Source organism: Camelus dromedarius, chromosome 18 (assembly GCF_036321535.1).
Source record: "Camelus dromedarius isolate mCamDro1 chromosome 18, mCamDro1.pat, whole genome shotgun sequence".
NCBI classification, from domain to species: domain Eukaryota; kingdom Metazoa; phylum Chordata; class Mammalia; order Artiodactyla; family Camelidae; genus Camelus; species Camelus dromedarius.
Genome location: NC_087453.1, coordinates 88636 through 109150, shown reverse-complemented (window position 1 = coordinate 109150; position 20515 = coordinate 88636). Strand labels below are relative to the sequence as shown.

At 57.2% G+C, this 20515-nt stretch overlaps 1 protein-coding gene across 5 annotated transcripts in view; it reads left to right on the top strand.

Annotated features, from left to right (window-relative positions):
- The first annotated feature begins 7673 nt into the window (after positions 1-7673).
- MYT1 (myelin transcription factor 1) overlaps positions 7674-20515 on the top strand; it is a 63309-nt gene continuing 50467 nt past the window's right edge. For 3 of the 5 annotated variants that reach the window (XM_031433352.2, XM_031433354.2, XM_031433351.2), the window contains exon 1: positions 11519-11793. Coding sequence is in view for 1 of the 5 variants with exons in the window: in XM_031433348.2 (XP_031289208.1) it covers positions 7741-7765 (25 nt within the window). In the remaining 4 variants the exon portion in view is untranslated. Of the gene's footprint in view, positions 7766-11518; positions 11794-20515 lie in introns of those variants that run through there. The other 2 variants (XM_031433353.2, XM_031433348.2) reach the window with 2 other exon arrangements.

Below are 20515 nucleotides of genomic sequence, written 5' to 3'. Positions count from 1 at the left end.
GGGCTCACAGCGGTTCAAGGCCAGCTCCCCCAGAGGAGCCCTGTGTCCCTTCCTCTTCTTGTCTTGAGAGCCGTTCATTCAGGAAACACACAGGGTGCCCGATCCTGTGTGGAGAACAAGAGAGTGCTGTCCTGGGTGCGAGGGATGCCTTCCCCAGGAGGTGCCGGAGGACGTGGACCCTGCTTTGTGGAGGGGTGCCAAGGGAACAACTGGGCTGACACCCACATCTAGGTCACCAGGACTGGGGTGCCCGGGCTGGTGTTGGGGGGCCCCTTGGAGGAGGGGACACCTAGGCGGCTGGCTGTGTGGCGAGGAGTGTGTCAGCACAGGACTGCGGCCAGAGAGCACAAGTGGAGGCGGGCCACAGAGCCACAGCAGGATGTCAGGTCCAGACACTGGAGGAGTGTGGGTTAGGGTCTCCGTGGGCAGCTGCCAGAGGGCCAGAGAAAGCCAGACTGAGCTGCCACGAGAGAACTCAGAGGGCCAGTTGGGCCATTCAGTGTTTGTTCGTTCACTGGACAGTCATTTCATGAGTGCCCCAGAGGTGCTGGGCGCTGCCCTTCTGTGGGGCTTGTGTCTCAGTGGGTGAGAGCCAGCCAGGTTCGAGGGTGGGAGGTGTGGCATGGCCAGCTGGGGTGTCTGAGGTGCTCAGGTTGGTCAGAACCAGTGTCGCTGGATGTGTAGGGAGGAGGCTGGTGTGGCTGCTGGGGTAGGCCGAGTGCAGCAGGCATGAGCCGCACTGCCCCCACCCCAACCCGCCGCCATGACTGGCCTGGGCTGAGGATGAGCCCAGAATGGGCCTTGGAGCTGAGCCAAGAAGGGGACGTGGCAGCCCCTTCCCTGCACGAGGTGTGGGTCTGAGCTTGGATCCTGCACTGCTCCAGCCTGCTTCTCTTCCGTGGGATGTGGCTTGGCTGCCAGGAGCTTCCCACCCATCATCATCCTTCCAGGAGAAGGTGGAGCTGGAGGTGGCCGCAACCACCTAGGGGCATCAGCCACAGGTAAGCCTCTGCTGCTGATTTTCCATTCACGTCCCCATGGCACTGGAGGACCCTTCAAACAGGATGGCGTGTTCAGTCACACGAAGGGTGCGGCATTGCTGGGACAGCACAGGCTGCGTTGTTTCCTTGGAGTCTCACGTGGTGTCTGGGGTCTTCCTTGGTTTAGAAACAAGTGGCAGGACAGTCCCCATGTTTCTGGAGACCCCGTGGAGTCAGGCTGTGGGACGGGAGCCTGGGACAGGCGGCAAGGATGCAGGACAGGGTTGTGGGGTCCTTCTCTGCCTTGCATGTGCAGCTGAGCCTCAGCCACCTTGCACCTGACCCCAGGGCTTTGTGGGGTCTCAGGACTCTGTGTGTCTGTCCGGCACCCACCTCCCAAGCTCCGTGTGTACACAGTGTGCACGTGAGTGTCTGTCCCATGTTCTTGTTCTGCAACACTGGGGGTGGTTTTCGACCTTCCAGCAGGTCTGTCTTGGCTGATGCAGGACTGTGCGCCTCTCCTCCCACAATCCTGTTTATCCCTTCTGGGGCGGGGGCCTTTGGCCACCCCATGCAGGTGGCTGTTCCCCCAAGGTCACTGGGGCTTCCCTGAAGCCGCCCTCTTCCCCTGCCCTCCCCTCCAACACCCTGTGCTTGGCTGGTCCCACTACCAGCCCCCACCCCACCTGCTCTCTCTGTGGGATTTGCATACAGGTGCCCCTGCTGGTGGCAGCTGAAGGGTTGGGGGTGGAGCCAGGGCCCATGCTGGGAGGGCGGCAGCACGGGAGCACAGGTGCTGGGACAATGGCCACTTGGAAAGTGGATTTTAGTCCCTTGCCACCTCCTGAGAGCTGCAGCCTGGCTCCCGTGCCGTGGGGGGAGGCAGGCTCTGGTGTTTGGGGCCCCGGGGAGCCTTTGTGCCACCAGGTCTCTCTGGAGCCTTGTCACATCAGCCACTGTCCAAGCCTCCATTCCTGGTCTGTAGCTTTGTGGGGGACGGGGGTGCCTGCAAGGGTTGTGTTAGCTGAGGCCCTGTGACTGATGCAGCTGGATGGGGTTGGGGGTGTCCCTTCAGGTGCAGGAGGACTCTCAGCCCAGGCTGCACGCTCACAGAGCCCTCCCATGAAGCCTTCTGGGCTCCCTCCCAGTGGGGCAGTGCCCAGCCAGCAGGACAGTGAGCCTGGCAGGTCTGTTGACAGACTGAGATGTCGCTGTGTGCCTGAAATGTTTATTAACCCAGCAATTACAGTGAACATGCCAACCATGGAAGGGTTGAATTTTAAATGCAAGTGTTGGACACGCACCCTGATTTTTGTAACACAGCTTCAGCATTCTTTGTTTCCTAACAGCCTGAAGCCCTCATGGATGGGAGGTGTCCCACCCGCCTGATTACCACCTTGGTGAAGGTCGGGGATGGTCCTGGTCTCACAGCACCTCCCCTCCCAGCCAGCTCTGGGCCCTTTCCCAGCAGCCTCCTCCACACCCCCTGCCCTGCCTGTGCTCCTGGGGCTGGGGGGGCCGGGGTCTGTTGGCCTGCCCCTCTTTCCTTCCAGACTCAGGGATGTCTAGCTTGTAGGGCTGGGGTCAGTGTTGTCCCACAGGCCTCTGGCTGGACACTGGGTTGCCTTGCCTGTATGTGTCTAGGACTCTGGAGGTGTGTGTGGTGTGGTGGGGATCAGGTAGGTAGGGGGACATGGGCTCTGGGCTCCAGGGGCATTGTGGATGGTCACACTTGTGGCCCCTAGTGAGCCCTGTCCCCCGTGTCTGAGACTGGAGGTAGCCCTTCCCACGTGTACTGATCTGCACCAGCAAACCTGATGTATCCACCTGCTCATTCGTCTGCCTCCTCTGTGCACAACCCTCCATCCACCCACCCACCCAGCCATCCATCCCCCACTTCCCCACCCACCCATTCATGCACTCGAGGATGGCAGAGTTGGGGTGTGGGGAGGTCAGGGCTGTTAATGGACTCATTGCAGCTTCATCCAGTAGGTTCAAGGCTCTGCTTCTGGGTGTAGTGGGGACTGGAGGTCTGCACAGGGTCTGGAAGGTTCCAAGCCACTCTAGCCTGCGAAGGCTTGAACTGGGGCAGGGCCCAGGGAAGGTGTGGCCTGGGCCCTGGGCAGCGCTGCGAGGCCTAGCCTGGCTCAGGCCCACTGGTGGGCTGGGCGGTCCTGGGCTAACCAGGCCTATGCCCTGGAGGCCCTGCAGTCAGCGTCTCGTGGCTGTCCCGGTGGGTGTGTCCTCCAGATACCTGCCTGGAGCCCCTCAGTCATCGCTGCTGCCTCCCGTCCTTCTGCTTCACTCACGTTCCCTTTGGGTGCCTCCTGCTCACTCCAGGGCTGGGACGAGGGTAAGGCCTCAACACCCCCCGTGCCCGCCCCCAGTCCTGTTCTCCCTTGGAAGCCCAGGGTGGGGCCCGTCCTCACCCAGAGGCTTTCACCAGTGAGGCCTCCCCTGTGGGGAGCAAGGCCCAGATCCTGGGTTTGGCTCCAGTCCCGGCCCTGCCCTGGGAACTGCGGGCCCTTGCCCTCTTCAGCCTTGTCTGCAAGGTGGGACCCATGCTGTTGGCCCTGCAGGACCCCCACGTAGGGGGACCCGCCGCCCTCTCAGGGCTGGACCCGTCTTGCCGCACCCTCACGGGGTTGGTGTGTTGGGGGAGGGACAGGAGAGCTGGCACCAGGGCCTGTCTTGATGCTGGCTCTGTCCAAGGCTCCGGCTGCCCTTTCTCCTTCTGGGCTTCAGGATCCCCGCTGTTGAGAGGGCCCCAGGGCACTCCTTGACTCCCCCCAGGAAGCCATCCTGTTATACGGGAGTGTGGTGCAGGCTCCAGTGCTGGGTACGGCTGGAACCACCCCCGATCAGTGTGTCCTGGGCTGCGGCCCGGCGTCTCAGGACTGAGTCTTGGGGGAGAGTGTTGTCTTTGAGCCTCAGCATGTGGCCAGCCAGTGCCCACCTGCTCCACCAAGCTCCGTTCTCGCTGCGGTGGGGGCTGGACGTTCAGGCAGGGATGTTTCCCTTCTGGGGTCCTGCTGGGGCCTCCCCTCCCCAGAGCCTTGTTGACGCTTGTGGCCATGCTCTCATGGCTGCTGTGAGCAGAGGCCAGCAGCCTGGCCTCCCATGGCAACCGCCGAGCCTCACTCCCAGTCCAGGCGCCTGGGCTGCTTTATCTCCCAGGCCATCTGTTCGGGAGCAGAATTCCAGAGCCGTTTGAACGGAGCCTGGAGCCTCTGCCCTCCACCTCCTGTGCACACACACGTACACGCAGGTGAGCGCGACCCCTGCCGGCACGAGGCCTAGAAAAAGGACTAGACCAGAGGGGGCTCCAGTCCAGCCCTCACTTTCTCCTGGGGCCTGCGGGCCCACCTGCCTCCCTACCTGCCTCCTTGCCCTCTTTGGGCCCCTCCGTCTCTGGCCCCTCCCCTCTGGCCCCTCCCTTTGGGCTGGAAGCCCTCTGACACCAGCCTGGGGTTAGGGGGGATGTGAGGCCTCTAGGGGTCAGACCTTGATGCTGTGCAAGGCTCTTCTCTTCTCTTGGATGTGCTCCCTCCACCCCGGCTGCTCCTGGCACCAAGCTGTTCCTAAACCCGCTGAGAGATGCCTGCAGACCCAGGACCACTGGGCTCAAGCCTCCACCTAGAGGCCCGAGGGCCCCACAACGTGGGTCCAGGGAGTGGCTGCCATCCCCGACAGCCCTGCGCTCAGAACCCAGCAGGCAGCCGCTCTGTGTGACCCCTTGCCCCAGCGGTCCTGCAGGACAACTCCTTCCAAGGTGCTACCTGCTTCTGGAGCCCTCTCTGGCCTGAGGAAGGCCAAGGGATGCGAGGCGGATGTGTTGGGCTCTGCGGGCTCCTGGTGGGGCAGGGTTGGCAGGGGAGCCAGAGGTCAGACCTGAGGGGCTTCTGGGTGCACTGGTGAAGGCTCTACTAAGGCACCACCGGAAGCTGCTGTCAGCCTGACCTGCCGACGGGCACGAGGCTGAAATGCCCCCCAGCCCTAGTGCCCCATGGCCCTGGGAGCCCACAACCGGCCCCTGGGGCGGACTCTGCTCCGGTGTTACCTCAGTCTACAGCGCTGAGGGCTGGGGCCTGTCTGAGTCTCAACTGGGAACACAGCTGTGGCAGGTGTTGTCCGGAGGGCTTTCCTCAGGGCAGTGCTCAGCACTGATCTGGCTCTGGTCAAGGAGAGGGAGGTGCCACAGCCACACAGGACCACTGCCCTCAGCAGCCAGAGCTAGTCCTGCGGCTGGGGCCTCCCAGGGCCGCTGGGCCGAAGGGAGTGCTCACCTCCAAGGGCTCACAGGTCACCTGGGGTCTTGAGGAAATATGGATTCTGACTCAGCCATCCATGCTCTGGTCCCATCTCTGTCCCGCTGTCCCTGAGCACACTTTGAGTCGGGGTGGAGGGGGCAGAAGAGCCCCCGGGCCTTCAGAAAGTGCACTGACTTTGTCTTACCTGGCTCTGAACTTGCTTTGTGCTTTTGTCGTGTGATGGGTTGTGAGGCCACTTGGTTTTATTAAATAGGGGAGCAGCACAAGCGTTCTTGGATTGCCCGCTTTGTTACTTTCAGTAATCAGTCTCAATTGACTCTATCCAGAGAATGCCTGTCCCCAAGGGCAGGGAGCCTGGTGGAGTCAGGACTGCTCACGCAGGAACCTGGAGTCTGCTGTGCCAGGGGGGAGACTCTTGGGCTTCCTGGAGGTCCAAGGTTGGGAGGCCTGGGGTGTGAGGCGATGGGCTCAGCAAGGACTCTGGACCAGCCAACTGGGGTGGCCCCATCTGGGGACCCACGAGAAGGTGTCCCTGGCGCCTCATTCTGCAGAGCAGAAAACTGAGTTGCAGAAGGGTTGGATAACTCCACCTAGGTAACTTCTCTGGTAAGTGTATCTGTCACTGCATTGGAGGGACAGTGACAGAAGTGGAGGGGACCTTCCACTCAACTGCAGAATCCCTTCCCTGTGTGCCCCTGGTCCGCCATCTGCCCCTGATATTCCCCATCTGCCCCCTCTGCTTTTTTTCCCCCCTCTGACCCTGTCCTCCCCCCCTCCGCCCCTGTCCTCCCCCCCTCCCCTGCCCTACCCCTCTCCCCTGCTCTCCTCCTCTCACTGCACTCTCACCAGCCTCTCAGCACATTTCCTCCACACCTCGATGTCCTCTAAGCAGGTGACTCACAATTTCTAGTCTGACCTTGGCCCTGAGCACCATGTCAGGGGACAACAGGCTGTCAATTCCCACAAACCTGCTCTCAGGCCAAACTCTGGAGTCCCGTGTGTCCCTTCGGGGACTCTCAGCAGCCTGGCCCTTCCCCCAGCCTGTATCCTAACCTGGCCTTCCGCCTTGGAGCACCCGCTTGTCCATTTCCTGCCCAGCTGTCCTCCCTGGAGGCCTCCCTGCAGGCATGGAAACATTCAACCATTTGTTGGCGGTCACAGGGATGTGAGGGGATGGGGGACAGCCTGGGTTCCGTCCAGATTTCTTGCCTCCTGGCTCCAGGACAGTGAAGCCTGATTCCCCCAGCACCCATCCCTCCAGCTTGCAAGGCAAGCTGGGGGTGTTGTGACTCCCTCTGGCCTGAGTGCATGGTACGCACCACCGTCAGGCTTCATTTAAGGGTGGGTCTGTGAGGACAGGACCTGGCATTTCCTTTTCTTCACCCCATGGTTCCAGGGGCCAGATTTGAGACCTTCTGCTCTAGAGGAATGGGGGTGGGGTGCTTGGTCCTCCTCTGCCCCTAACCACCTCCCTGGCCTGAGGGAGCCCCACCCAGCCCTATCTCCCAGGCCTCCCAAAGAACCAGTGAGTTTAGAATTTCTGCTATAATCTTAGCTGCCACAGGCTGCACAAGCCTCACTTGCTGGGGGGCAGACACCTGCACACAGTCAGCTGAGTACCTAAGCTGAGGATGGGATGGAGACCTCCTGGGAGGTGACACCTGAGTTGCCTTAGGGGTGAGTGGAAGCTTCCTCCCAGCATCAGGAGACGCCAGCAGTGTCCAGCCATGTCTGGTTTATTTCTCCAAAGGCCCTGTTGGGCACCACAGGTTCCTGGACATGGGGTGGGGCGGGAGGGCTCACCCGGAACGGCCTAACCCATCACACTCACACACACACACACACACACACACACACACACACACACACACACACACGCCGCCACCTCCCATGCCCCTTCCTGACCCTCTGTCCCTAAGGGAGCTGGTCCTCTCCTCACCTTCCCTGGCCCATCCCCCAAAGCTTCACACTTGAGTGGGGATTACCACAAGGGCCTGCCTCCTTGGCAGCCAGTGTTTGTGTTGGGAGGAGGGGCTCCAAAGGCCTAATCCCACCCCAGTCGTCCTGACTGGCCTGACCAGGTTTCTGGCCTACTTGATCTAGAGTGATGCGGGGAGAGAGGGGAAGTGGGAGGGAGAAGGGGAGAGGGAAGTCGGGGAGGAGGGGGGTGCGGAGGGGAAGGCTCTCTGGGGAGCGAAAGGCCCCTCCCCTCCCTCACTTGTTCGCCTATTAGTGAGAAGGGGCTGTGTCTTTGCTTCCCCCCACCTGCAGGCGGGGCTCATTGTCTGGGGCCTGGGGCCCCTTTGTGTGGGGAGGGAGCCTCATTGGCAGGGCATCAATTTGTGTTTATCTGCTCCCTGGCCCCGATTGGCTGGATGAGAAGGGAGCTTTCCAGGGCCCTGGGACACAGAAGTTCGTGAAGCAACTTTCTGCACCATGAAGTGACCGTGTATACAAGCTTTGGAGTGGAGGTGTGCCTGCCGGCCAGGATGATGCTCTGCGGGACCTTCCTGGGTGCGTACCTCTCCGCTCCCTGCTTCAGCACCCCTCCCTGGGCCTGTTCACGGGTTTCTGCCAAGACGCCAAAGGGGCTAATTAGCTGTGTGTCCCTACCGCCCTCAGTGCTCTTTTCTGGGCAGCGGAGGAGGTGACAGACACATGCTCTCTCTAGAGCAAGGCCAGGGCCCTCAGAAACTGGCCTGCTAATCTCCCCTTCCAGACGCTCAAGCCGCTTGCAGAACCCTGTGGAGGCTGTCCTGTCTGTGGGCCCGCCTCCCAAGACTGGAGGTGGGGAGGGCATCTTGTAGGGGTGTTGTGTGACCGGCGTGCCCACCTGGGACTTACTGCAGTAAGATGCTTTGCTGGGGCCACTGCTCCTTGGATTTCCATCACATGCAAAGTTGCTCTGTGTGTGTGAGAAACATTCAGTGTAATACTCTCCCAATCATATGTGTGTTTGTGTGTGTAAGTGTTCACACAGTGCCAAAGTGTTGGTGTGTTTGATGTTTTAGCATGAAATAGTCTCTCTATATGGGGTGTGTGTGTGTGTGTGTGTGTGCGTGTGACAGGCACACGGAGTCAGTCCAGGGTGCTGGTGAGAGTGGCTCTCGGTTTTGTTTGCTCCATCTGCCAGAGCCTGCCTGGGGCAGCGCCCCCCCTCGCCCTCAGCTGTTCGTATACAATATTAATGCTGACCATCGCGGCTCCACACACAACGGCCCTAATTGTCGTCTGCAGCTTTAAGGCGGGCGCCCATCTGCAGGGAAGCTTTCAGAAGGAAACAAGAAAACCCTCACCCCCAGCTGGTCACCGGAGAAGGTGGTGCCAATTACAGATGCAGAAAGTTTAGACCAAAATTACTTGAAAGAGTTTTTATGAAGCAAATGAACTGACACTTGGAATGTCTGTGTGCAGATTTGCACAAGTAATTACACTTTATTTGAAATGATCTTACCAGCTAGGCGGCCATTGGGCCCGCCTCCCCAGCTCCCACAAACCTTCCTTAGCAAGTGCTGCAGCTTCCAGTCTGGTTTTGCAAATCTCCCCATTTCTCCCATGTGGCATTTGAGGACCCCCCAATTAGAAGTTGCTTCCCTATGGATCTTCCCAAACTTAAGTCACAGGCAACTTCCCCACAGATTCATTAAATGAAATAAAGCTTAAAGGAACTCTATGCTTAGTTATGGAAATATTTTATGATTTTTAAGAAATCCTGACAATTTCCCCCTGTGTAGGAAAGAAAGTTTTCAGTGACATCTTGCTGCTGTCACTTACAAGCAAGGCTGGGAGCCTTGGTTTGGAGCCGGCTCTCCCCACCAGGTTCAGTGACTGCCTGACTGCCGAGAGCCTGCCATGACTCTGTGCAGAGAACAAAGGCCTGGGCGCGCGAGGGAGCGCTGTCCAGCGTGCTGATCCGACCCCACCACTCTGGCTGAAGGGAGCCGGCAGACCCTGGAGACTTGCCGGCTGAGTACCTTCCCCGCTCCCTTCCTGTGGCTCCTCCTTTGCTCTCCTGACGGCGTTGGAGAAAGGCTTTGAACCTTTACTCATCAAAACCTGTCTCTTCTGAACCGGCTCTTTCAACTGTGACCCCCGAGTAGGGGCTCCCGGGGCTTCTCTCCAGGCGCTTGAAACAGGCACCCACTTGAAGTTCTGAGCATGTGAACGCTCCCTGGTGAGCCTCAGGTGGAGTCCAGGGGCCCCATCCCAGACCACTGGGCTACAAGCCTGGGGAAACCTGCTGACTGGTGGTGGTGGTGGGGGGGTTGGTGTGGCAAGCACCACAAATGTAGCTGGTTACCTGAAAAAACAGCTGTCATCCCGGTCTTCTTGTTGCATGCACTGACGTTACCTCTGCTTGCTGTTGTTTCCTGGGTTTGAGTGTCACGCATCTGAATTAACTACTTTGAAACACTGGGTATTGTTGGAGAACATGGCTGATTCAGCACCGGCCCTCCCTGTGATTCTATCTTCATCTGGAACAATGGTGCTGTCTGCGCCTGCAGCCTGCCGATAAGAGTTTAATAGAGTTTCTGAATGCCAAAGGTTTGGGATGTAAAATATCCCAGCACTTGCAGTGTGTCCAGAGGAGACAGAAAATGGCTTTCAGGAAAGCTCTTAACTGAACACGCTCCCTGTGCTGATGGGTGTGGGCTTAGGGGAGAGTGAGGACAATGTTCCGCAGCCATCGCGTGGCCCAAGCTGCTCTCATCTGGCTGATTAATATTTCATCCTCAGTTTGACCAGTGAGGGCTTGCCTTTATTTCCTTTTGCTCAAGCTGAGAGATCGCTCCGAGTACAGTTTGTATTTTACTTGTGGATAATAACGTGTACGTATAAAGACTGAACATCTTTCCTTTTAGGACGAAGCTCGTTGGCTCACTTGTAATGTGGGCAGCAGCTCTGGAAGTTAAAAACAGTTGACTGTGGAAGAGTTTAGCTGATCTTCAAAACTTGCTCTCTTAAAGAAAGCTAAATGTTTTAGTTCTGTCTCATGTGTGCTTTTGGTGGCCTGAGCCCTTCAGCTTTAATTAACTTGGCGGTGCTGTGTTCCTGCATAACTTACCAAGGAGTGATATTTACTGTCTGCTGCAATCTCCGCTCTGAACTCCTGGGCCAGGGGTCATGCTGGCCTGTGACAGTCCATTCTTTGCAGGTGTCTGAAATTCAGCTTGTGTCATGTTTCATAGAACAGCTTCTGACAACCTGAGTACGGTAATGGACAATTGTTTGCCTGCTTTATCAGTAAGAAAAAGGAATTTGAACAGTAAGCCAGAATACCCTGGCTCCTGGGTGTGCCTACTGAGGAAATTTCTGCATTTGTCCCTGAATGTAGAAAAAAATCACAAGCCAACGCCAAAGAAAGCAGACAGCGGGCTGCGTGGAGAGTGGGTGGGCACTGCTATTGTGTGTTACGGACTTTCGCCTCTTGACTTTCACTGGCTAGCTCCTTGCAGGCAGTTTGAAAAAGACTCAGAAAGACAGAGAGCTGAGTGGTGTGCATCCCTCTGGCTGGGATAAGCGTAGTGGTTTCCAGGTGTAGGATACTTGTGGCTTCAGGAGGGCTCAAGCCCTCTTTGAGAGGGTTTTATTATTTTAAGACTTGAAACAAAAAGGAAACATGTGATAAAAGAAAATATCTTGCAGAGTATCTTCTCCTGATCTATAATTTGTGTGTGTGACTTCTATTTATTTGTTTTTTGGTCTGTGGCCATAGGTACCTTTTACACACTTAAAAAACACGTACGTACATACTTATCCATTTAAGTCACTGATACTTGAATATGCAGACGAGCCGCTGTGTGACCCTCCTGGCTCATCTGAGTAATAAATTCTGCAATCCGTTTTTTATGACGGTAGGTCATATTCCCAACCACCAATAAATATTGTGAAGTACTTTCGCTGCAGCCGCGCTAACCCAGGGCATCTGTCATTCCGGTCGCTGCTATTAGGAATTATTGGACTGAACCACTGGTGGAGAAAGCAGAGGGGGGTGAGCTTGGTGGTTGTGACGCTCTCTGCCCTTCTGTGTGTTTTGCAGTAAAAAAAAAACCAAACCGTGCTGCATATTAATTATGAATCCGTGTGGGCAAACGCAGGCACCTTCTGTTGGCTGAGGCTTGGAGCAGGAGACAGAGGCTGGGCTGGCCTGGGCACCTCTCGCTCCCCGTCAGCAGATCCATCTTTCTGATGCTATACTGTAAATTTATTTCACCTCGGAGAGTAAACAGATATATTGGAGCCCCAAGGGTTCATGGGTAGCGTATTTACAAAGGAGCCTCTCCGCCAGCCCGTGCCACCGCTGCTAATGAGAGCGGTCATTAAGTAAATGAGACGTCGCCTTTAGCTGGCTTAGGAGTTCGCACACTAAAGGGAGAAGATATTTAATTGAAACCCGCACACAGGCTCCCCACATGTGACCGCTGGGAGGGAGGCAGCTGCCTCGCCTCTCCACCCCGTCCACCCTGCACCCCCATGTAAATTTCATGATTGCTTTCCGTGATGTCATTTTGAAGGAGGACAGACAATAGCTGTGGGGAAAGGTAAGTCAATGTTACGTTCTTTCGCTGACAAAGGCAGCCATCCAGAGCTTGGCTTTTCCCCTCGGACGGAGATGGGGAGAGGGCGTGAGCAGAGCTGATTTCTAAGATGAAGGCTTTCTTTGCTGGAAAAGCAGGTCTGGGGATGGCTTTTTAAAGCCGCTCTGTTGGACTGGGGATTTTTCTTCTCCTGGGTCTGCCTGTGGCTGTTTTCCTTGGCTTCCTCTGTCCGTCTCTGGCTTGTTCACGCGCTCGGCCTCTCTGAGTGTCCAGTGGGTACACTGTGCGTCTGACAGAAAAGACATTTGGGGACCTTGTGTCGAGATGAGAAACTTTATGTGCATTTCTGGAAGAGGAGCACAGACATATCCGCAGCTGTGGGACCCAGCAGCTATGTGCTCGGGGAAAACACTGGCTCCTTAAAGTGGAAGACCTCTCAGGAGCGGGGAACGCAGTCAGTACCGCGTGGGCGACTCCCACCCGAGACACGGCGTAGAGATGGTCATGTGAGCGCTCTGTCTTTGCGTGTCACGTATTTCTAAACTTACGGAGCAGCATCTAGGGTGCGTGTGTCTGAGGAATAGATGCACTGAACTCAGTATTGCTGCTCCTCGGGCTCCTTCTCCTGCTGTGTGATCGGGGTCACGAGCGTGGTTGTTTATGGAATTGGTGTAACTGGGTCTTCATATTTAAAACTAGAAATCAGATTTAGCCAAGAAGTCAGTGTGAGCTTTGAACGATGTGATGCTGTTGGCCGTAGGGTGATGTGCTCCGGGGCCGTGGACTTTGTCTGCTGGGTTCACTTTCCTCTTTGTGAATCAGGAAAATAAACGAGCTGGCGGTGGCTCTTGGGTTGCGGTGCGGTGGGTCCTCATCACGAGAGCTGCTCTTTCTGAGTCACCCAGGGCTCTCTGGTCTCAGCATCACCTCTGCACCAGTGGATGCCATTGGCTGGTAAAGTTGGGCTTTAATTTCTGAAACAACCTCCAAGTGGTAGGCCTGGAAGCGGGATGTGGGCTCGGTCCTGGGCCGTCTGATGAGGCCGTTACAATGGCGATAATGACGGCGATTATTATCATTATCCTTTTGGGAAAGGGGGATGAGGAATTTTGCCCCAGTGGTTAAAAAAAAAAATCAAAGAGACCTGAGGACATCTGTGAGGCTAGCGGCGGAGTGAACAAAAGGCAGGAGAGTGCTGGGCAAACCCAGAGGAAGTGAACCCTCAGCCTTGGTGCGAGAGGACGTACTTGGACTCTGCCTCCTCCAGACGCTGGCATGGTCTGCCCTGCCCTCGCTCCGGCCCAGGGAGGCCCAGGCTCCTCACCATCGGGGGGGGGGGAGGGCTCCCCTCCCATTGGTCCTTGGCTGTGATTTTCACCTCCTTCCATATGGCTCTGCTAATTAATGGTAAACAAAAGAGAGAGGGAGCAGGGATTGGAGTTTTGTGGTACCAGAGGGGAGGGTGTCACCAACAGGGCTGGACCCAGGGCTGTTTGCTATGCAGAGGAGGCCAGCTTAGGGCTTACAGGGCAGTTTGCTTGCAAAGAGAAGGGAGCAGCTTCACGGACCCTTCTGTCCTGTGGGGCTGGAGACTGAGGCCCCTGCAGGGTGTCCTTATCTCCTGGGAACTTGGTTAACACTGGAACTCACAGGGATGTCTGCTGATCCAGGGGGCAGAGCAGGGGCCTTGGAGAGTTGGATACGAAGGCCTTCAATCTTGGAACCCCCTGGGTTTTGACCCTTTTGGACCATGGACCCAGACGTGGGCCTGGGAGCTCACCAAGGGCAGAGGGTTTCTTCTGTCTAAAGTGTAACCCAGGTGGCCTATGTGACCCTCAGGCATTGCCCATAGGTCTGGAGGCAGCCCAAATAGTCAGAGCCAATGCCCCAGACCCTCTCGGAAGATTCTGGTTAAGGCAACAGTCACCCATTGCCCTGAACACTCTCGGTGCCTCAGGGAGGAGGACCTGCTCTGAGATGACCCCATGCTGTGGGCAGAGCCTTTGGGGTGCAAAGTTGCTCTGTCCCTGCAGTCATGGCCGCTTGTACTGGAAAGTCCTATCACTGCCCAGTGGCATCAGGGAGAGGCTGGCAGAGTATATGCTGACACAGGAGTGTTCTCAGACGCCTTCCAGGCAGCTGACCTACAGCAGTGCCCCTTCTGGCTGAAGGGAGACCTGTCCTCCCCTTGGCTGTGGTGGACGCTCTCCCTGGTGCTGCCCAGAGCCAGGGCCCCTTCTCCCTGGGCCTTACTGTCCACCTCTGGCCTGGGGTCGCCAAATGTGGCCGTGAGGACATGGATGACTCTGGGTGGTGCGGGTGGTGCATGTGAGGTGGGGGCAGAGGGACCCGTACTAACTCTGGGAGTTGGGTTGGGGAGCCCAGGGGCTGTGTGCCGCCCCTTCCTGTGGTGGTGCCCAGGCCTGGGTGACGGCCGCACAGGTTGGATGCTGCTTTGCACGGACCAACACTGCAGACTGACAAGTGCCTCTGGTCCTTGCACAGCTGCTCTGAGGGCAGTGGGCAGGCTGGTGCGGGCTGGGCTCCTCCTGAAAGCAAGAGGCACTTCTGCTGTGGTGAAGAGAGAGCGAGGAGGGCTGGGAAGGGGGACCAGGAGTGACCAGAACTCCTTGGTGGGCACTGGGCCCTAAGTGGACAGAGGCAGGGAACTGGCTGCCAGGTGGGCAGGGGCTGCCTGGTCACCTGACCCTCGGGCCGGCAGGGCACCGAGCGACCAGTCAGACTTGCATGTTAGAGAGATCAGTGCTGTGCCAGTCCAGCCCTTGGACACCCACTCCAGATCTGCTTTTTGTTGGCTTTTCTCTGGTGGAGAGCCGGCCTGGGAGCCAGGAAGGGGCTAGCCCAGAGGGCCCTCCCCCGACTCCCTCTACTCCCACCAGCTCCTAGATCCTCCCATCTGCTCCTTCCTTGTGAACTCCCTCATGAATAAGCTAGAAGTTATTTGTCTACAGATGTAATTTTAACAGGAATTTTATGGTGTGAGTTTACAGGAGAACAGTCTTTGGGAGCCGGCACCATCAAGAGATTAGTCAGCCCGGAAAATGCTGTTTCCCAGAAGGGAGGAGATAGCTGCCCCCAGCCAGCTCTCCGCTCCCGGAAGACACCCCTCCCCCCACCGCCCTCCCCTGGGGACCCCTCAGGGGCCACCGCTGTGCAGGCCAGAGTGCTTGCCAAGGGGGCTTTCGGGTGGCGTGTTTCCTGTCTTTCACAGATGGCTAAATTTCCCCAAATACTGCTTAGAAAACCCTCAGGACAAAATGAGACTTAAAACGCTTCTGCTCTGAGTTCCCTTGAGGTTGTTTCAGAGAGAGGATAGTAACCAGCACCTGCCGGCAGAGACAGGGCTCCGTCCTGCCTGTCTGCTTGGAGCCCACCTGGCCCCTCTGGCGGCCGGGCAGCGAGGAGCTCCTGTGAGAAGAGGCTGCACCCACCCTTTCTCCCTCTTTCCTTTTTAAATTTGCTCTTTAAAAAATGCAGCATTGTTTTATTCAGATGGAATGAACGTGCTCAGAGGACATTTTAATCTGCCCCTGCCGGGCTGTGACCACATCTGCCCCCGCTGTCAGGATTAGTTCGGTAGTTGGAGAGGGGAAAAGGGTCCAGCTCGCGGCTCCCCTCGCCTGGGCACTGCCAGCTCTGCATCCACAGGCCCCCCCTCCCGGTGCTCAGGCCACTGGAGGGGCCCCTTGGATTGGTGCCGACACGTGTGGTGTGTGTGCCCAGGGGTTCGTTTGGGATTGCGGCCTGGGAGTAGGGCCTGCAGGGAGGGTGCCTGTGGGGCAGGCCCCAGGCAAGGTGCGTGGGCACGTCCATCCAGACCTCGGAGGCAGAGCGGATGGGCCATATGGCCTGAGCTGCGGGCAGCTTAGCCCCTGGCTCCCACCTCCCCCTCACGCCTGGCTTCACACCTTGATCATGTTCGACATCGGTCTGAGGGCTCTGGCACAAGCCATCTGGGTCCTCTCCTTCTTCCCCATTTTGTTGCCTAAAATCTCCACTTTACAGCAGCAGCTTGAGTGAGAGATCCCCGGAGTCGGGGCTGGACAGACTGCCTTCGCCTTGGCCCTCGGCCCCTCCGGACCCAGGGTGGAGCTGTGCCTGCTGGGAGGGAGCTCGGTGCTCCGTTGTCCCTGCCTTACAAGGTCCCTGAGGGCCGGACACCCCTGAGCTTTGAAGCCCCTGGCACATCTCTGCTGTCCCTGCACATCGTGCTGAGTCCACCTGTCAAAGCACCTCTGCTGCACCCGCAGGGCTTGCTGAATTCCAGAAATAACACAGCTCAGCCACAGTTGTGCTCTGGGCAGCCCGGTGGTTCCTGAGTGAAGGTGCAGCCACGACATGTTTCACAGACTCAGAGCTTCACCTTTGCTCTAAGCAAGGTGCCCTGGGGACAGGGGCCCCCAGCCTCAGTGACTCTGCTGGGTCACCAGGCTGCTTTATGTGTAACTGTGCAACTTCTCACACATTCTACCAAGGTTCTGTGGGGTAAAACCAGGGACTTGTGATGGGAAGGGCCACATTTAGCACTGTTCTCATTGATACTGGGCCGTTATCCCACAAAACACATGCAACAGGACCAGAGATGTCTGTCGTGAGGGGCAGACAGATGCACTTGATGCTGTTATTTCACCTGTGTGGCCTAAGGCTGTGCTGACCGATTTGATTCCCCCTAACACGCCCAGTGGGTAGACACCGTTGCAGCCCCATTTCACAAACAAGGCCCTGAGGCTGGGAACCGAGGTGAGAGTGCAGCCTGGTTTTGAAATTCTTCCGGAATAGCCTCTGATGTTGGCCCCGCCCAGGCCTACGCCTTCCGGCTGCCCCACACCCTAGACAGCCCAGGAGGTCGTCCTCAGACCATCGTCTGAACCTCACTGCCCTCTTGGGAGCTTCCCCCCGGCCTGGGAGACGTCTTAGTCTGTCTCCAGCCTGTCTCCCAACCCGATTCTCCATCCCCGAGCTGTCTACCCCGAGACCCCTGGTCCTCCTCCCAGCTCCCTTCACCTCCTGCTTCTCCTTCAAGACCTCACACAGATGCCACCCTGGGTCCCTAGGTGGACCCCCCCACAGGTGTCACCCCCTTAGGTGTCTTACCCTTGAGACATCTCTGTTACACGTTGTATCAGCCCGTGAGTGTCCCCACTTCCTTGGAGGAGAGCCTGCAGGCTGCCTGGCGGGGTGCTGCCCCTGCATTCAGTTCTGGTACTGACTCAGGTGCTGGCCCAGAACCCTTGGGAACACAGGCAGTGCGCTGTCAGTGCCGGGCTGGACGTGGGCAGGGAGGGTTCTAAATCGAAGCGGGGAGAGAAGCTACTCTCTCTTGGGGCTTGGTTGGGGAGTTTTCCCTCCACCGCCTGCCTTCTGGGGAAGTAAGACCACGTTGGCCCAGAAAGAGGGTCAGACTGCGGTCCAAGCTGAGAGCTGTTTCTGTCATGACTTTCCAGTGGTCTGGTTACGCGCTGGCTGGATTACTCGGCTGTTTGTGTGATCTCCTTCAACTTCCTGAAGCCCACGCCCGACCTCATTTCTTCCTGAGCTCTCGTTTTCACCAAGCAGGTTAGCTGTGAGGCCCCCCACCCTCCACACACATAAAGCAGGAGTTTTCATGATGTGTGAGAGTTGTGAACGGCTGTGAGATCATCCCACGGGTCTGGTGTTTCCGGGAAATGTCGCTAGGGAAGCTTGTAGACCCTGAGGCCAGTGCATCAGCACAAAGAGAGAAGAAAGGCGGTTTGGACTTGAAATCTGAATTGCATCAGCACAATTTTTAGCCCCCTCGAAGGCTGCTGGGACACGTCATGAGAACCGGCTTCTGAGCCCTGGTTTGCTTGCCCAGCTGCAAATCACACACTCAGCTTCTAAGTTCAGAAACTGCTGCTGGGGGTGGGGTTCCCTTCATGCCCAGGGTCTAAACTCTTGTACTTGGCCTGCAGCCAGCACCTCTGACACCTAGGGGACCCCAAAAGGGCGCCGATGTGAGAGTCAGAGTCCCACTCTTGCTGGGACAATTCCCAGAGCGTCCTCAAGCTCCTGGAGCATGTGTGTCAGTGCAGGGACCTGGAAGGGCTGTCCCCCACCCACCAGGCCCCACCCCTGCTGGGATGGGCCCTTACTGTCCAGAGCCACTGGGAGGCCGGCTGCCTCTGATCTGTGTGGTTTGTGTTTTTACCAAACTCTGTTCTGTGTTGGTGCTCTGCGTGTTGAGCTCGCCCGTCTAGACTGGGAAGCCAGCATGTGCGGCCCCCCAATATTTCTAAGCTTAAAAGGCAGCAGAGTGGGTTCTTGCTGGGCAGTGTGGGAAGCTGACAGGTGGGTCTCTGCCCACACTCCGGAAGAGGAAAGTCAGCCACCACATGGGGGCCACTCTGAGCCCTGGGCCGGGGCTACAGTTAAACTCTCCAGGGAGCAGCTGCCTGATGCCAGCCTCCTGGGGCTCACCCCTGTCCCTCAACAGGAGTGCTTCCACTTCCTGGAGTTGGAGGGACTGGGGAGGGAGGGGGAGGGGGGAGTCCGAGGGCTTTGAGGCCCCAGAGCTGCGTGGACCTGGCAGGAGGTGCTCCCCGATCCTGCCTGGTTCCCTCTCCTGAACTGGACTGGAGCAGGGGCACAGACAGACCTAAAGGGACCTCCGAGCGGCTTAGTTTCTTCCCTTGATACAAGAGAGTGCTACCTCAAGAGCAGAGCAAAGTGTGCTTTCAGGGAGGAAGGAAATGGCCATTTGTCCTCTTGGGCTGGAGAATTCTGACTGAGAAAGTTGTTTCTGGGGCTCCCGCGGGGACCCTGGGAGCTGTGGGTGGGCACAGGCGGTAGAGTGGATGCCTTCCCTGGCTCCTCCCCTGGACTGTGTCCAGACTTGGTGAGTTGGGCGGGTCGGGGAGTGGGAGGGAGGCCCCACCCAGTGCCGTCTGTGCCCGTGGGATCCCCACCTATTTCCTGGTCTTGGGCCTCCTGGTCTCTCCTGTTGGCCTGAGGGGCTTGAGGGAGGAGCTGCCTCCTAGTGCTGAGGGTGGAACACGTTCAGGGTCACTGGTGTTGAATTCCACCTGGAGTGGGAACGCTCTCCGTGAAACCCTGGGCGTCTGCCTGGAGGAAGCAGGACCTGCTGAGTGTCTGCTGCTGTTGCCTGTGGTCCTGGCACCTGCCTGGGTGTCGGAGGCCTGGCCTGCATGCCTGACAGAAGCAGCTCTGCTCTGTTGTGCCCTGGGGCTGTGCCACCACCACCCCTCGTCATCCTGAGGCCCCCTCCCCTGCTGGCAGGCTCCCTGACAGGCCGCCTGGAGAGCCAGTCCTGTGATTTGGTTTGGAAAGTCATCATTACTGCCCGGCAGTTTAGCTGTTGTTTTTACAGCGTTGGTAAGGTTAAAAGAAATAATAATAATGGTATAAGAGAGACTCAGCCGCAGTAACTGCCTGCAACGTGCTATTTGCATTTTTAAGGAAACACTTCTTTGAGACAGCCTGGGTGAAAGGTCACTATTTGCATATAAATGGAAAAGAAAGTGTGTGATGCTGGAAGTTACATCTGTATTATTTTCTCAGCAGTGAGCTGCTGTTGGGGAGATTAGGGGACGTGGCTTGCGTTTGGCTTTTACTGAAAAGAGAAGGCACCGGCGAGGCTGATTTAGAGGCAGAATAATGAGGAGCGTGCAAAGCGATGGAACTGCTCCCCCACCCCCCATTTTCACCTAAACTCAGCAAAAGCAGGTCTGTCTTTGCTCCGCTCAGCAAGTCTTCATTTTACTTCTCCCTGAATTCCATCTTAAAAAAATAATAATGAATTTTTTTTAAAAAGGGAAGGAAAAGAGGAAAACTCACCCTCATTTTCCCATCTGTTCTGTTTGCACTTCCTGCCAGAAGCTGGTCCAGCAGGTGGGACACCAGCACTGCCTCTGGGCCCCCCAAACCAAGTCAGAAGCCCCCACGGCAACTGTGCTCTTCAAGTCCTGGAACAGGGGAAGGACAGGCACCCAGGTCTAGGAGCTCCGGGGGCTCCAGGAAGATCTAGGGGAGCAGGTGGGGGTCTCGAAATGACCTGCCTGCCCCGAAGAGTCCAGGGCATGTGTACCGCACCCTCTTCTGGACTTGCGGGCTCTCAGACTCTCTGAGGGCACCCCCACCTGCCCCGCCAGGAGGTCCCGTGGAGCCTGCCTCGCAGTATGTTATTTTTTAAAATATTTTTGGAAACAGTCTCCAACTCACAGAAACTTTTCAAATACAGGACAAACTGTTTCCAGACCCACCTGAGAGTAGCTTTGCCCAGTTTGAGCCTGTCGCCCAGACCGCTTGTTTGGGGGTTTCCAACGAAGCACAGGTTCTCCAGAGCTACTGTCTCAGAGGGTCATCTGGCCCTCCCAGCATCCAGCCTTCTCGAGGGTGGGCTCAGGACACACCCTGCATCAGGCTTACTCAGGCGTGGCCCTCCTTGGAGGGCACTGGGTGTCCTCGTGGCTGGACGTGAGCTGTCTGGGGACACCAGGTGTGAGCTCACTCACTGGGTAAGTGGAGCCATCCCAGCATCTCTGGCTGCAAAGAAACTTTTCCCTTTTGCAATTAATAAGGATTTTGGGGGAAGGTACTTTGAAACTATGAAAATACCCCATTCCTCATTAGACTACAGTTACTCATTTATACTGCTATCTGCAGAGGCACATGACTTGTTTTGTCCAGTCACAAGCATTATTCTGATGCGCAGATTGTCCATGCT